This window comes from Hypanus sabinus, chromosome 10 (genome assembly GCF_030144855.1).
Source record: "Hypanus sabinus isolate sHypSab1 chromosome 10, sHypSab1.hap1, whole genome shotgun sequence".
Lineage (NCBI taxonomy): Eukaryota > Metazoa > Chordata > Chondrichthyes > Myliobatiformes > Dasyatidae > Hypanus > Hypanus sabinus.
This window is the reverse complement of record NC_082715.1, coordinates 119,755,433-119,773,134: the sequence shown is the minus strand read 5'-3', so window position 1 is coordinate 119,773,134 and position 17,702 is coordinate 119,755,433. Positions and strand designations below refer to the sequence as shown.

The following is a 17,702-nucleotide window of genomic DNA, read 5'->3' as shown; positions in this document are numbered from 1 at the left end:
AATCTCTGAACTACCACCAACAATTAAATTGGCCCTGGCAACAGGAAACACTGGGGAAGATCAGTGACATACAGTCCCAGAGTTATACAGCATGGAAGTAGACCCCTGGCCCAACTAGTTTATGTATTCTAAGCTGTCTTCTGAGCAAGTCCCATGTTCTGACACTTTGCCCATATCTCTCTAAATGTTGCTATCCAAATCTTATAAATACTGTGATTGTATCTGCTTGATCCAAATAATATGACTAATCAACAGTCAACAGGGCTCTGTGGAAAGGAGTACAATGGACTACAAGGTGTTAGCAGTCCTTTTAAAGTTCAACTATCTTTTATTATTATTCATTGGCGGATGAGTTGGACTGTGCACTAAGGCCCACTGCCAACCAGGGGCTTGATAACGGTCAGCACTGATGTGCCAGAATGTAGGAAAGCACATAAAAACAGTTGTAACTGCAATACACACAAAATGCCGGAGGATCTCAGCAGGTCAGACCAGCATCTATGGAGATAAATAGATAGTGACATTTTGGACCAAGATCCTTCTTTATGATTGAGAATGAAGGGGGAAGATACCAGAATAAAAAGGTGGGAGAAGAGGAAGGAGACTAGCTGGAAGGTGACAGGTGAAGCCAGGTAGCTGGGAAAGGTCAAGGGCTAGAGAAGAAGGTATCTGATAAGAGAGGAGAGTGGACCATAGGAAAAAGGGAATGAGGAGGGGACCCAGGGTCCTAGGTATCTATTATTCAATATATAGATCTCTTGAACCCTTAGATTAGATTGAAGTTTATAATCACTCCCAAAGATCCAATATTCTATAAATAGACCATCCGAAGTCCAGGAACCCGCTCAGTGCTTATCCTGGAGGAAGGTCTGAATTACCTGAAAGCGAGTCCTCTCTGCAGCATAAATCTGGTAGTGCAACATCGCTTGCAGTACTTTCTTGTGCCCTCCCGGTACCAGGCAAACTGCTCCCAGAATCTCCAGCACTGCTATCTTAGTCTTGATGTTTTCTGTCCTGAGACTGTGGGAGATGATGTTGATGCTCTCTGGGTGAGCCAGCACATGGGCCCGACCCTGGGAGTTGTTCATCAGAGCCTTGATGCACCCTATAACGGATGTGTGAATGCGGCTCTCTGACGTGTCGTAGTCCATGCTCCGCAGGAAGTTTAACAGGCACGTAAGCCCATCCAGTTCGATGAATCTCATCACGAACCTGTGGGTCCGGACATTACAATGTTAGCAAATGAACTCTTCTGTGATTTCCTTCCCCACTCCCTTTTCTGTGGAAGTTCCACATGACCCTGACAACAATGTCCCAAAATCAAATTAATGTAAGATAGTACGTACGGGAGTAGACCACATGGATTTTTAAGCCTACATTGCCATTTCAGAAGATGGCTGATCTATGCTGGCCTTAAAATAATAAACTGGTGAATGAGTAAATTGATTTATTATTGTTACATGTATGAAAATCTTTGTTTTTCATGCTATGCATACAGATCATCTCATCACATCTGTACATTAAGGGAAAAGCAGTAAGAGAATGCAGAATAAAGTTACAGAGAGAGTGCAGTGCAGATAGATAATAGATTCTGAAGCCCACCCCTCAGCTGCCAGGTCTTCATGACATTCAATTCCCTGGCATTTCAAACGCTCATATATCTCCACCTTAAGTATATCTAATGATCTGGCCTTCACTGCCCTTGGGGATAAAGAATACCACCCTTGGAGGCAGAGAATAGCACTGATTTTCTACCCGCTGAGGGGAGAAGTTTCTGCACAAGGGGCCAACGCCTTACTTTGTAGTCATCTCCTTGCTCATGTTGATCCCTGTTGAATCACTGTCACACGTTCCATTGTGCTGGTGGGAGCTGGCACTGAGTCCAACATGTAACACCAGAAGACCATAGGATACAGAAGAAGAATTAAGCCATTCAGCCTATCGAGTCTGTTCCACCATTGAATCATAGATTATTCTGTTTCCTAATCCCATTCTATTGCCTTCTTCCCATAACCGCTAACCTAGTACTAATGCCTGCGTTAAATATACTCAGTGACATGGCCTCCACAGCTGTCTTTGACAATGAATTCCACAGATTCTTCACTTTCTGGCTGAAGAAATTCCTCCTTACAGCAGTTTCAAAGGGACATCTCGTTATGCTTGAGGCTGGGCCCCCAGATCCAAGGTGACTGTGAACTCAGATTCTGCTAATGGAAGCAGTCTCCCCATGTCCATTCTATTCAGGCCTTCCAGTATTCGATAGGTCTTACTGAGATTGCCCCTCATCCATGTCTACTTCCATTACTCCCCAAAACACACGAGTTTCAGCTAATAGAGGGTCAACTCTTGGCTGCTTTGCTTTAGGGTTACCAAAGCTAGCCGTTGCTCTCCACAACTCCTTCTAATTGATACAATGGGGAAGGTAGGACGGATGTGTCTTTGGATGAGTATGGAGATGTGTGAGGCAGGAGGCTTCCCCTTGAACGCAAATATACTGATTAATAGCTGAACTGGTATATTCTGCCACCACGGATGATCTTTTTAAGTAGCACTTAATTCCTGCATGCCAAAGTCATAACCTTGATTGGGGCCAGAATAAAAGGTTCTTGTTTTATAAACATAAACATCCATCCATAAAATGATAACATCATCGGAAGGACCAGCATATGTTGCCTATCTTTCATTGCCCCCCTAGAATTGGAAGGCAGTCCAGAGCCTGGACCTGCAGGTTCATGATGGGATTCATCACACTGTAGTGATCTGGAATCACATGTAGTACTGACAGAGCAAAGGTGTCCAATTTTTTTCCTTGAATTGTGAAAGGAGATGGGTTTTCTAATTTTCCCTATTTCTGATATTGGAAAAATAAAGAACAGGAAAAGCTGGAAATACTCAGCAGGCCAGGCAGCATCTGTGGAGAGAGAAACTTTTGTAATTCCTGCATTTGGTCCAATGTGCTAATGTATGCCACTGTTGTATTGAATCAAACTTGTGATTGAGCTGGAAAGTACAAATAAAAATCCCACTCTTAAAGACATGAAAGGAGTCACAGCCTTGTTCCTAAAATAATTTACCTCTGCAGGAACATGGGAAGAAGTCAAATGTTTGAAAACTCAAATGTGCTGCAGAGGAACCATGGCAACTAATAAATGACATTCAAAGGGATGTGACACTCCTTGATTGATTGAATCTAGGGGATGTTTTGTAATCATCGAATACTGAAAGAGGGCTTCATTAAGAGGTAATATTTATATTTTTGAAGATTGATCAAGAAAATGCTCATCTACAATGTGTAGTTTTACAAGTAAAATTGATTATGCTTTGGGTTTCATGATTTCTGTATGAGTTGTCACCCCAGAATATCAGCATCTAGGTAACTTCCTTTCATATGCTCAATAAACAAAAGAACTTGACCAATTACAACAGGGCAAAAGGTAAACTACCACGATAAGCAACATCAAATTTAATTTCTTATTTCTAGATAACTGATATTAACCTATGGTAAAAATAAATTTAAGTTCACCAACTGTCTTGGTTAGAACTGAACTCACATATTTCTCTTCCTTGAGTACTGGATTTCCTCTTCGTCTACCACCGATGCTGTCCCACCCACATCTCTTCCTTTTCCTGGACATCTACTCTCATCTCATCTTCCAAACGCCATTACAGGGAAAGAGTTCTTGTCTTTATCTACCACCCCACAAGATTCCACATCCAGCACATTATTTTCTGTAACTTTCACTATATTCAACAAGATGCTACCATTAAGCATAGCTTTTGCTCCACCCCCACTCCCTGCTTTCTATGTGATTCCCTTGTCCACTTGTCCCTCCCTAATGTTCTCCCTCCTGGCATTTATCCCTGCAAGTAGAAGAAGTATTACACATGTCTCTTGAACGCCTCCCTCACCACCATTCAGGATCCCAAACAGACTTTTCAGCTGAGGCAATTATTTCACGCTCAAGTCTGTCAGGGTCATCTACTGTATAAAGCGGCACCCTCTAGACTGGTGAGAGGGGGACTGCTTCATCGAGAACCTTCGCTTTATACATCCCAACAGGCAGAAGTTCGCAATGGCCCAGCAGTTTAATTCTACTTCCCATTCATGTTCCGACATATTAGTCCATGCTTCCTCTAATGCCACAATTAGATCACTCTCAGGTAGGAGGAGCAACACTCATATTCTATCTGTACAGCCTCCAATTTGATGGCAAGAACATTGATTTCACTAACATCCATTAATTCCTCTCCCCTCTCCCTTCACTCTTTCTCTCTTACCCTTTCTTTGCTCCTCACCAAGCCATCACCTCCCTCGGATGCTCCTCCTCCTCCTCCTTCTCCCATGGTTCACTCTCCTCTCCTATCAGATTCTTCAGCCCTTCTTACCTTTTCAACCTATCACCTCTCAGCTTCTCACTTTATCCACCCCCCCCCATCTTCCCCTTTATCTGATTTCACCTATCACCTGTCAATTTGTGCTCCTTCTACTATCTCCCACTTTCTTATTTCTGGCTTCTTCCCACTCCTTTTCAGCATGATGAGGGGTCTCTGCCGAAACGTTGGCTGTTTATTCCTCTCCATTGATGGTGCCTGACCTGCTGACTTCCTCCAGCGTTTTGAGTGTGTATTGCTTTGGATTTTCAGCATCTGCAGAACCTCTTGCGTCTAACAGTTGGAAGGGTGCCAATGTTTGCAGAGAGAAATCTGCCCAGACAGATTTGCAAAGAAAAATCTGCCTCCCCAGTGAAATTTTACATTTGTATACTTGAACATATTCAGGACAGAGAGACAGATTTATGGGCTTTAAGAGAATCAGCAGTTGTGGGGATCAGGTAAGGAAGTGGAGACAAGGACTGCATCAAGTGTGGGATGATAGACAGGAGTCTGGTGCTGTTGAGAGCCGAGGTAATGGAAACAAGCCTGGTTGTTGAACACATAAGTTAGGATGGCAGGCCATCTTTCTGTGTCTCGAGACTGTCCTGCCATTGAACAAGACACTGTAATTTTAACTTAACTCACCATTCTCTTCTATCCCATTTGCTGTCAACTTGATTATCCTATCGATCCTCTTAGTCCCTTTTGCCCTCTCAGTGACTTTGCATCCACCACTTTCTCTAGAAATCCAGGTACTCACCACCCAGTGGGTGAAATAGGTCAGAACCAGATTGCCCATGTCTGGTCATTCAATCAGATTACAGTTTATTCCCGAAGTTTTTACTAACCTTTGGGACTCATATAGTTCCTACCAACTTTAGCAGCAAAACCAGAAAAAGATAGAAACACTCACCTGGTCAGGCAGATCTATGATGAGAGAAAATGCAGTGACAATGTTTCAGATAAACTCTATCATATCTGGTAAATCCATTCCCTCCCCATGAAGGTGCATGGGTGAGGTAGTTTACATCAAGTGACATGTGGCAGGAGAATCATACTCAATTGGGGTTATAAGTCTGTAGCAGTAGTACATTCCAAGGAATTTTGTAAGTCAGATGATGCTGTTGCTAAAAGGGTTAAATTAGTTGGACAAGTTCTACTCCTTTAAGTGTTGACGTTTAAGAGGTGAACTAATTGGACCATGTAAGCGATCAAAGGATTGATAAGCTAGCTAGCCGGATACTATTTCCTCTGGTGAGGGTATCCAATATGAGGACCACACCTTTAAAACCAGAACTCAGTTCATGTGCAGCACAAGAGGGGTGGCTTCCTGGTCACAATTACTAAAACAGACAGCTCCTGAGTTCTGTAAGAATTCTGTTCTTAAGAAGTGTGTGTAACCTGATTTCTCCACAAGTCAGAAATGCTTGTTTTCTATAGTAAGCCCTATTATATCACTCTATGTACACTTACTATAATTCTGTTTTATTGAATAATCATTCAAAGCAAGCCATAATTAGTGAAATATATGTTATGTCCAGTTGTTAATGAGTACCATGAAAGATTTTATTACTGTTGCCACTAGCTTAAGAAATGTTTTAAAATTGTATGTGAGAATTTGTGTAAATGTGGCTTTTTGTTAGTCAAGCTATTTATAACCCAGGAAGCCCCGGACGAGGTTTTTAATCCTAAAATCAATTTCAAAACCAAATTGATATCCCCCAGCTGCGGTATTGAAGCTTGAATTCATGTCCAGGACGTTCCGTGTCCAGTGCATAGTTGCCCTGCTACCATCCCCAAAACACTTCCAACAACCAGGGATGACTGGAGTTCCCAACCGAGGGTCCACAGACCCCTTGCTAAATGGTATTGGTCCATGGCTTAAAAATGTTTGGAACCCCTGCTCCAGAGAATAGGGTTCACTGGTCTGAGGCACTGTTTGCTGTAATGTATGAAAACTTGAATGGATTCAACTCCGAGACCAGTGCCTCAGTCAGGACTGGGAAAGGGTAGTATTCACCCTTGATGTTAAGTGAAAATGAAAGGCTGGTGGAGATTAGCTTTCAGTTTTAAAGGACTTTCCAGTCTTTAAGTGAAAACTCACACAGAAATGGAAACAACTTTTTAATACTCATCGTGCTCCCACTGATCTTAATTGAAAATGAATAAACAAAACACGGCAGCTGCCAGTTTGAACTGCAGTGAGGCCTAAAACCCTGCCATGCCTAATTATACAGGAGAGCTGTGGTAACAGGATAGCATTGATTCAACGGGGTGTTGTTTTTAATTTTTATCGTCTGAAAGACCCTAGTCACCTTAGACACCCCCTGGCAGAACAGTTGCTCAGGCTGTTGAAAGCACTGAAGTGAGGTGTGGGGGGGGGGGGGGGCAAGGTTCGGCATTTTTATTGCATCAGCCATTTTAAAGAGGGATTATTGGATGGTTTGAGAATCAAGCTGCATAGACTTAAAGCTCTGGGCACCAGGGAGAAGAAATGCTACCCTCTCTGCTCACAATCTGGAATTCACTGCCTATGGGGTAGTTTGGGACATTTTGGGACTTCCAAGAGGGATTTACACAGGCACAAGGCAGGAAATAATTTGCAAGGATGTATCAAAAGAGCAGAGAAGCTATTGGGCTGTCAGAAAACCAATCTCCATAATTGATATCCCAAACAAACACAGGTCTGGGGAAGGTAGGGAGGTTAAATGGAAATAGGTTACATGGAAAATTAGTGGGAATGCAATTGTACTGTGAGCTGGCATTAACTTGATGGGCTAGCTGGCTTCTTTCCATGTTGTAAGGAAATATGATCTATTGTTCTTATCCTGTATGACTTCTGAGTGATCAGCACTTAGTCAAGCCTGTGTCAATCATCATTATCCATTTTCAAGTGTTCCCAACCTGGGGTCCATGGACCCCTCAGTTAATGATAGGAATCCGTGGCATAAGAAAGGTTGGGAACCACTGATTTACAATGATCCCATTTTATTCTCTTCTCCCATTTCCATCAATTTTCCCATAGATTCTATCACTCACCCACATTGAACGGACAATTTACAGTGACCAATTAACCTATGGACCTGTACTGGATGTGGGAAGAAACTCGATCAAGCTGAAGAAACCTCATGCAAACTCCACACACACAGTATCAGAGGTAAGGATTAAACACAAGGCACTGGAATTGTGATGCCTTCTCAAGAGCAGTTAGGGATGGGCAATAAACAGTGCAGGTCAGGCAGCAGTTGTGCAAAGAGAAACAGTTAATTTTTCAGTTCTGGAACCCCACAACAAAATGTTTTCTCAATGGATGTCGCCTTAATCTGTTGAGTGTTTCTATCATTTCCTGTTTCTATTACAGGGTTCCAGCATCTGCAGTTTGATTCTCTTTGACATTTTTGCCCACATTAATTACATTAAGCTTTCAATAGAGGTGGGGGAAGTCTGGTATGATGCATGGAGAGGGCTGGAGTCTAACAAGGAAGGTAGATGTTTATAAGCAGAAGAAACTGATTACAAGTGAACAGGCATATCTTCTACTAATACTGTACCTCATTGGCTGTGTCCTCAAGGCTGTCTTAAGGCCCTCGACAATTGTGTTCCTCATTTCCATCTCCTCTTCGTCAAATACAAAAACCGTCTGCATCTGGAAAAGGGACAAAGTAACCGACTGTGAGCACCTTCCATGTGAGTGGTTCTCTTCAGATTCACACACTGAACTCTGGTGTGAAAGGATACGTGCTCCTCCAAAAAGCCAAGGCAACGGCCACCACCGCTGTCTGACTACATTTTGAGGAGGTACGATTATCTGCAGATAATCCCAAAAAACAGGAAAAAGCATTGGCTTCCACCTCTCCATCTCCTCAAAATGGTACATTACCCATCGAGACTTTAAGTCACTACTTAACCATTTGCTCAATGGTTTAGCTAGTTGGTGCTGCACCTAAGAAGTTAAAGCAAAACATAACCACAAATTCCTGCTGCTGTTGCTGTATTGAGAACAGGAGCAGGCCATTCAACCCCGTGAGTCTATTCTACTATCTCATGTCATGGCTGACCTGACAGCATCTGCAGATTTTCTCTTGTTTTTGACTACAATCTCAACTCCTCATTCCTGTCAACCTTTTTGCTTGCCAGCATTCCATCTATGTCTCCTACTACTGCTCTTTGAGGAAGGGAAGTCCAAAGTTTTGCAACTATCTGGAGGAAACATTCACCCGGTCAAGATCCTTTGGGATCTCACATGTTGGTTCATGGTCTGCCATTCCTCAAATTAGCAAATATGCGGAGGGTTAAGATGGGTTATGATTAGCAAAGGAAATTATTCTGTTTCCACACTCTGTGCCTACACACCACCTCCCTGAGTGAATCAGACAGAAAGTTGGTGGGAAGCGTGGTCAGCTTTCTGTAGCATCTCAGTCGGATAAGCCTCCGTCCAGCAAGGAATGGATGAGCTAGTAGAACTGTTATCAGAGGCCTGGGTTCAACTGTGACCACTGGCACTGTCTGTGAGGACTTTGCACACTCTGTCTGTGACTACGTGGTGTTTCCCCCAGTGCTCCAGTTTCCTTCCACTCTGCTAATAGCCTTACTGTGTACCCTCATAATGAAATTAAACTGTGGGCAAGTGTGTGTGTGGGTGGGATGGTGGGGACTGAATACCAGTTTACACAATTCCCAGCAAAATTGCCTCCCCAAGAACTTTCTATTGTTGACAACAACTTACGGCATTGGGATAGTTGGACGAATTGCGCAGCATTGGAGAATCTGGGGATTTGGAGAGGACGAGGGCATTGCTGAGATCTGTTCCATCTAACCCTAATTTCTGTCAGTTTTTCTCTGACAGCCCCTTCTAAACCCGAGGGAAACGTCATCATCTACATACTTTCCCTCAAAACATCTTGATTGAAAAGTACTGCTATTTCTCCACAGTATTTTGGTCCTAATCTTGGAAATCCCCTCCCAACAGCCCTTTAGAAACACTTTCCCCAGAAGGGCAAAACAAAGCTATCATTACCACCTGAATGATAGTTATGGACAGGCAATAAATGCTGGCCCAGCCAGCAAGACCTGAGAAATTATAATGATGGTCAGGTGAAGATTAAAATGAATGTCGGTAAAAGCATTCACAGAATGATCAAGCAATGTATGAGTCACTTACTGCAGCCATGGAGTTGATACGATCAATGTAGTAATCGGGCCAGCTGGTAGCCTGTTTGTTAGGGTCATCTTGCTCCTGGAGAGAAAGGAGAGGTTTCCAGTTAAGACTCAAATTTCAATATCTGTACACCCACAAGCACACTATTATCGAGCTGCAGCTTCCTGTAACATAGCTTTGTAGAGAGTTTTGTATCGTAGTATGAACTAACGGGGGACAGAGTAACGTATGACAGAATATTAATAGACATATCATTACATGCAATGTATTGGAGTATGTTATATTGTAGACTAGTACAGTGTGACACGGCGGGGCATAGAGGAAAGGCATTAAAAACACATCACTCTCTGATTACATCCTTCAGACTGATTAATAGTTTGCTCTTCATAGAATCACAGAGTAACACAGCTATAGATACAGCATGAACATAGACTTTTGACTTCAGAATCTACTTTGTCATGGCCTCGAACCTTATTATCTGTCTGCACGGCACTTTCTCTGTAACAGTAACACTATATTCTGTTATATCTTTTCCCTTGATCTACCTTGATGCACTTATGTTGTAAAATGGCCTTGTATTAGGGTTAGGGTTATTGCATGCAAAACAAAGATCTTCACCATACCTTGGTACATATGACAATAATAAACCAATTACCAACTTGACAGGCCCTTCAGCCCACTGGATCTTCACGGGCCATAAACCAACTATTTTTGCACTAAGAAGAGACAAATACAGTGTGGATGCTGGAATCTGGAGTCTTCTGTGTCTCCACTGCAGTCTCTCTTCAAGGCATGCCCACTTTGAAGAGATTTCCTCCTCCCACAGATGCTGCTCAACTCACTGAGTTCCTCCATTCTTGCACTAAGCCAAAAAACCCATTTTATTCTCAGGGAACGCTACTCACAGGGAGAATGTGCAAACTCCACATGGACAGCTCAGGAGTCGGAAATGAACCCGGTTCACTAGGTCTGTCAGGCAGAGGCTTGACCAGTCGCACCACCGCACCATCATCTGCCATCCAGATAACTACCCATTCTCTTGAGATACATTGTACAGCGATTGTCCTGTCCACCACAGAGCCCTTGAACTCGGGTTTGGTAAAGTTTTTGCAACACATGCAAAATGCTGGGGGATTCTAGCAGGCCAGGCAGCATCAATGGAAAAGAACAAACAGTCACCGTTTCAGCTAAGACATTTAATCAGAATTGAATGCTTGGATTTCTGGCGTCTGCAGTTTTTCTCATTAGGTAAAATTTTTATTCATTTGCTAGGTTGTGGGCAACATCGGCAAAGTTGATCTTTATTACCCTGAACTTGTTTGGCCATAAGTCAGATACTTGCCAATCCCAGTGAGCATGCTGGGTCTTTCCTCCCAAAGGCTAATAGTAAGCCAGCTGTTTTTTTTAATGACAACCCAGAGGTTTCATGAATATTACTCTGTATTTATTTTGAAAGTCAATTTTATTATCTGAATTTAAATTCCACAATTGCTGTTCTGGGATTTGAACCAGTCTCTGAATTGCTACATTAATCTTTGGGTTATGAATATTGTAACTACTACACCTCTACCAGAGGGCCCCAGAGATCTTTTGGGGAGAGGACATTCTGCAGTCCATCTGGTCCAGTGGAGTTGCTCGTGGAGATGGTGCTGTCATTAGTTTCAATAACAACACTGGCATTTATCTGTCCATTTGGTATGTGGGATCCTTCAAAGATATGTTTGGAGTCTTGAGATGTATCCAGATTATGGCATGCAAGATTTAAGTGTATTTTTAATAATAAAACTAGTCTTTGCTTCTTGATGTGCCTGCTTCTCCCTCCAGAGCCAATCTATTCTTGGGGTGATGCTTGCCAATGTCTGGTTCATTTCAGAGCGGCAACAGAGAATCTGGTGTGTAATTCATTGTCATGGAGTGATGCAGGAACTCAGTTACATCATATAGTGGGTTCTCTATTACAAGCACAGTGAATGATTGGTCCCTATTCCAACAACCCTACTCCCCCATTTCACTTACACCTGCTACCCCACTCGACTCACACCTACAAGCTTATGCAGAAGTTTGTACATACATGTTTTCGCACACACACACACACACACACGTGTATGCACACTATATATGTATGTAGACACAAGAGACTGCTGTCGCTAGGATCTACAGCAACACACAAAATGCTGTTGGAACTTTGCAGGTCAGGCAGCATCTGTGGTAGGATAAAGATAGTCGACGTTTCTCCATAACAGCAGATTCCGGTTAACTGAGACACACTGGGACCAAGACATTTTGGCCAAATTAATCGGACGCCCCAATTAGCTGAAGTTTCATGGAACTAATTAAAAGGTAGAAAAAAAGATAAACTATTTAACTGAGTAACAATTTATGTATTTGAATGAAATATAGAGCAAATCAGAACATGACAAATACCTCTGCAGTACTATAATATTTCCTATCAATTCATAATAATCATTGATGGAGAAATTCATCTGCAGTGCTATTTAGATTGACTGCAAATAAACAAACTCAGTGCAGACACCTAATACAGATAATTTACTGCCTTCAATGCTTTAGACAATTGCATTTTCAAATCTTCATTTTCATTGTAAACTTCACGATGATTGTTGATACCTTTGTAGAAGTCGTGAAAGTGTTTCATTTTCACTCTCAGACATTACTAGCAAGCCTAAATGTTTAAAACCATGGTGAGCAAAAGCCGTTCTGAATTCTCTTACTGCTTATTTCTTGCCAACTATCAGGGACAAAAATCATCACTTCTTGAACACAAACAAATGCAACCGACGCTATTTAAAAGCTGATTGATCTAAGCATGGTGCAGTGTCCAACGGCCTCACAAGTACACACAACTGACGCTAGTAGGAAACTGGCAACCGTCCCCTGCCCACATTAAGTGGCATATTGTCTCAAATAAACAAACGAAATCTCAGCTGTTTTCTCCATTTGGTTTTTGTTCTTTCAGTGCTGTCGCAAATAAATAGCTGCTCGATTAACCGTTGGTCCAATTAACAGGAATCCACTGCATATTGTTTATTGTGCACGTCATCTGCAAATCTAGTTACCACACACATACACACATACCACATGCATATTCCACACAGTTTTGTGGATCATGCATTACACACATCACCATATCAGATGCAGTAATCACACTTGCTCTCCAGCAGAACGCAGCGGAGAGTGACGCTCAGCTGGCTGACACTACTCCTGCTGCAGCTTGGAGACTCTGAGACTAATTGAGATCAACAAACTCAGCTAACGAGCCAGAGATCAGCCCAGGGATCATCCTGCACAGTGTGGCCCAGTGCCACGCCATATGGTGCCTTTTCACACTGAGTTTCTTTTCAGAATGTTGAACACTGAAAACTGAGCCACCCGACAAGAAAAGACGGCCTGCTCCTGCCTGTGGGGTCCAGCCACGCACGGACGGCTGATTCCACCGCACTGAAAAGCAATTTGCTCTGCGAGAGATGCTTTGGAAAGGCGTGATGCTATATAAAGGCAAATACTTGGAAACAGTAATATCAATGCCCTGCAATGATGTGGACTGCAGCAGCCCAAGGGAAAAGGGAGCCTTTCAGTTTTGTCTACATCTTTATAGCTAACTGAGTGAAAACATATTGAGAATTAAGAATGTTTCCCTACTTCACAACAGTGACTACAGTTCATAAGTAATTCATTGACTGTGAGGAGCTTTGGGACTTCCTTGAAAGTCAAGAAAAATGCAATATAAATACCAGCTATTTCTTTCTTCATTCCACCTTGGTAAAAATTTCTCAAATCCTGCGCATACCTTTCCAGCTCTAACATTGCCTGACTCAGCTAGCCGCCACTGAAGCATTGGATCATGGGATTTTACCTCCTGGCTTGTCCATTCGAACATATTCTGTCCCAATCCCACACTTTTCCACCTCGCCCCTTGCCTGTCTGCTGCCTGTACCCTAACTTGAACCAGCCGGGAATGGTGGTCTGGATCACCCTGCTTTAAGTTGGCAATGTATAGCTGCATAAAGTCTGTTCTGTGAGAAAGTAATCTCTCAAGACAGGTAAAGGAAGCAATGATACAGTCAGTTTGTGCCTTTTGCCATGACTCTCAAATGACTCTAATAAAGCTCGGCTATTAAATGATTAGTAAGGAACAGAGTGCTTTTGATTGAACTCATCTGCAGTCGCTCTGCAGCCATTAACAACACTTTCCCTTCGTTGTCTAACAACGACCTTGGTTTATGAACCATATCATTAATTGAGATCACCCGAGATCACATCTGCAACTCAGCATCTCACCTCCTGAGCCACAGAGCATCTGTAATATTGCGTTGTATTTAGGGATGGCATGGTACCATATCTGGCAGAGTGGCTTCTTCCTAGATCCAGTGTCCCAGGTTCAATCCCAACCTCTTGCACAGATTGTGCAGGGTTTACCAGTGAGCTGCTGCTGGGCACTCTGACTTCCTCCCACAGACTGTACAAGTTGCATGGTTAATGGACCTTAATTACCGATATAAGACTATATTGAATTGTCCCCTAGTATGATAAGATAGACTCCTGACCTCATGATCTACCTCATTATAGCCTTGACATGTATTGTCAGATTACACTACACTTTCACTATATTTTATGTTACATAGAAACAAAGAAAACCTACAGCACAAGACAGGCCCTTTGGCCCACAAAGTTGTGCCGAACATGTCCCTACTTTGGAAATTACTAGGTTTACCCATAGCCCTCTATTTTTCTAAGCTCCATGTTTCTATCCAAAAGTCTTTTAAAAGACCCTATTGTATTTGCCTCCAGCACCGTTGCCAGCAACCCATTCCACGCACACACCACTCTCTGAGTAAAAAACTTAGCCCTGACATCTCCTCTATACCTACTCCGCAGCACGTTAGACCTGTATCCTCTTGTGGCAACCATTTCAGCCCTGGGAAAAAGCCTCTGACTATCCACACGATCAATGCCTCTTATCATCTTAGACACCTCTATTAGGTCACCTCTCATCCTCCTTCACTCCAAGGAGAAAAGGTTGAGTTCACTCAACCTATTCTCATATGGCATGCTCCCATATGAGGGCATGCTCCCAGGTAACATCCTTGTAAATCTCCTCTGCACCCTTTCTATGGCTTCCACATCCTTCCTGTAGTGAGGCAACCAGAACTGAGCACAGTACTCCAAGTGGGGTCTGACCAGGGTCCTATACAGCTGCAACATTACCTCTTGGCTCCTAAGTTCAATTCCATGATTGATGAAGGCCAATACACCACATGTCTTCTTAACAACAGAGTCAACCTGTGCAGCTGCTTAGAGTGACTATTGGACTTGGATCCCAAGATCCCTCTGATCCTCCACATTGCCAAGAGTCTTACCATTAATACTATATTCTGCCATCATATTTGACCTACCAAAATGAAACACTTCACACTTATCTGGGTTGAACTCCATCTGCCAACAGCCCTCCACACTATCCACAACACCCCCAACCTTTGTGTCATCAGCAAACTTACTAACCCATCCCTCCACTTCCTAATCCAGGTCATTTATAAAAATCACGAAGAGTAAGGGTCCCAGAACAGATCCCTGAGGCACTCCACTGGTGACTGACCACATGCAGAATATGGTCTGTCCACAACCACTACTTGTCTTCTGTGGACAAGCCAGTTCTGGATCCACAGAGCAATGTCCCCTTGGATCCCATGCCTCCTTACTTTCTCAATAAGACTTGTATGGGGTACCTTATCAAATGCCTTGCTGAAATCCATATACACTACATCTACTGCTCTTCCTTCATCAATGTGTTTAGCTACATCCTCAAAAAATTCAATCAGACTCGTAAGGCACGACCTACCCTTGACAAAGCTATGCTGACTATTCCTAATCATATTATACCTCTCCAAATGTTCATAAATCCTACCTCTCAGGATCTTCTGCATCAACTTACCAACCACTGAGACTCACTGGTCTATAATTTCCTGCGCTATCTCTACTCCCTTTCTTGAATAAAGGAACAACATCCGCAACCATCCAATCCTTCGGAACCTCTCCTGTCCCCATTGATGATGCAAAGATCATCGCCAGAGGCTCAGCAATCTTCTCCCTCGCCTCCCACCGTAACCAGGGGTACATTTCTTCTGGTCTTGGTGACTTATGCAATTTGATGCTTTCCAAAAGCTCCAGCACATCCTCTTTTTTAATATCTACATGCTCAAGCTTTTCAGTCTGCTGCAAGTCATCATTACAATCACCAAGATCCTTTTCCACAGTGAATACTGAAGTAAAGTATTCATTAAATACCTCTGCTATTTCCTCCAGTTCCATACACACTTTCCCAATGTCACACTTGATAGGTTCTATTCTTGCATGTTTTATCCTCTTGCTCTTCACATACTTGTAGAATGCCATGGGGTTATCCTTAATCCTGCCCGCCAGGGCCTTCTCATGGCTCCTTCTGGCTCTCCTAACTTCCGTCTTAAGCTCCTTTCTATTAGCCTTATAATCTTCTAGATCTCTAACATTATCTAGCTCTCTGAACCTTTTGTAAGCTTTTCTTTTCTTCTTGACTAGATTTGTTACAGCCTTTGTACACCACGGTTCCTGTACCCTACCATAACTTCCCTGTCTCATTGGAACTCCACACAAATACCCCCTGAACATTTGCCCCATTTCTTCTGTACTTTTCCTAAGAACATCTGTTTCCAATTTAAGCTTCCAATTTCCTGCCCGATAGCCTCATAATTCCCCTTACTCCAATTAAATGCTTTTCTAACTTGTCTGTTCCTATCTCTCTCCAATGCTTTTGTCAAGGAGACAGATTTATGATCGCTATCTCCAAAATGCTCTCCTGCTGAGAAATCTGACATCTGACCAGGTTCATTTCCAATATCAAATCAAGCACAGCCTCTCCTCTTGTAGGGTTATCTACATATTGTATCAAGAAACCTTCCTGCACATACCTAACAAACTCCACCTCATCTAAACCCTTTGCTCTAGGGAGATGCCAATCAATATTTGGGAAATTAAAATCTCCCATCACGACAACTCTGTTACTATTACACCTTTCCAGGATCTGTTTATATCCCTGTTACTATTGGGCGGCCTCCAAAAAACACCCAGTAAAGTTATTGACCCCTTCCTGTTCCTAATCTCCACCCATTAGTGTAAGTTAGTGTTTGATGCTCTGGATTTGGTGGGCTGAAGACCCTGTGTGACTCGATGAATGGCAGCCTTCCCACACTTAGGGGTCAGCTTTGGCTTTCCTTTAATATTAAGGTACTTAACCTTCCAACTTGCGAGGAGAGATATTTGTCATCAATTGCCACATTTATGAGCAGCCACTAAAGATTTCTTTTATCTTCTCAGGAACAACTAAACCCCTCACAGAGTGATTGATTCTCAGGATAAGTTACTCAATGGGGCCCATCACAGGCTAATCTCTTTTGCAGCTCACTGGGTTTTATTACCTTTGACTTTGCAGATTCCAGCAAGAAGTAGCAAGAGAGGATGGATGATCCATCCTGAAGCGTAATAGGGAGCAAATATTTTGATTGCCTTTGCTGGTCTCACCTACTCAACTCCAAATTCACTTAATTCAATGTATTTTATTTTCCATGATTTGAACTTATACACAAACACACTTATTAGGAGCAGGTGCAGACCATTCAGCCCCGGAGTCTTCCGTGCCACTCAATAACATCTTGGCTGTTCTGACTGTAACTTCCATTTTGTACTCCTTTCTGCCCTTTTTAATCCTTCACTTCATTGCTTATCAAAAATTAACCTACAACTGCCCTTGGATCACACAGCATGGAAACAACACCTTCAACTCATCTATGCTGATCCAGATGTCCATCTTAACTGATCCCATTTGCCTGGGTTTGGCCCTTATTTTGTCTCCAAGTTGGAACATACACAAGTCACTCAATATGGCAGCCATACCTCCATATTATCACAGCAAATGGCATCAAAGCACATAAGACTGATGAGGAAGAACAATTACTGAAAGTGGGAGAGGAAGCTAGTTGTGCCATTCATATGTAAGGGTGTCTATAAGTAGGAAGTTCATAACCTGGGAAAGGACTCTGCTTCACCACTCCGTAAAGAAAGTTCCAAACATTCACCATCGTAGGGAGAAGATATTACCTCTCTTCTTTTTTAATTGAACCAT

The 17,702-nt window shown here is 42.7% G+C and overlaps 1 protein-coding gene across 4 annotated transcripts in view; it reads right to left on the bottom strand.

The window, feature by feature from the left end:
- The window catches only part of daam2 (dishevelled associated activator of morphogenesis 2), a 310,900-nt gene that overhangs the window by 120,980 nt on the left and 172,218 nt on the right, over window positions 1–17,702 (bottom strand). For all 4 annotated transcript variants that reach the window (XM_059982795.1, XM_059982796.1, XM_059982797.1 and 1 more), the window contains exons 4-6: window positions 9,536–9,610; window positions 7,926–8,020; window positions 879–1,212 (exon numbers count right to left, since the gene is read on the bottom strand). In XM_059982795.1, coding sequence (XP_059838778.1) covers window positions 879–1,212; window positions 7,926–8,020; window positions 9,536–9,610 — 504 coding nt within the window. The remainder of the gene's footprint in view (window positions 1–878; window positions 1,213–7,925; window positions 8,021–9,535; window positions 9,611–17,702) is intronic.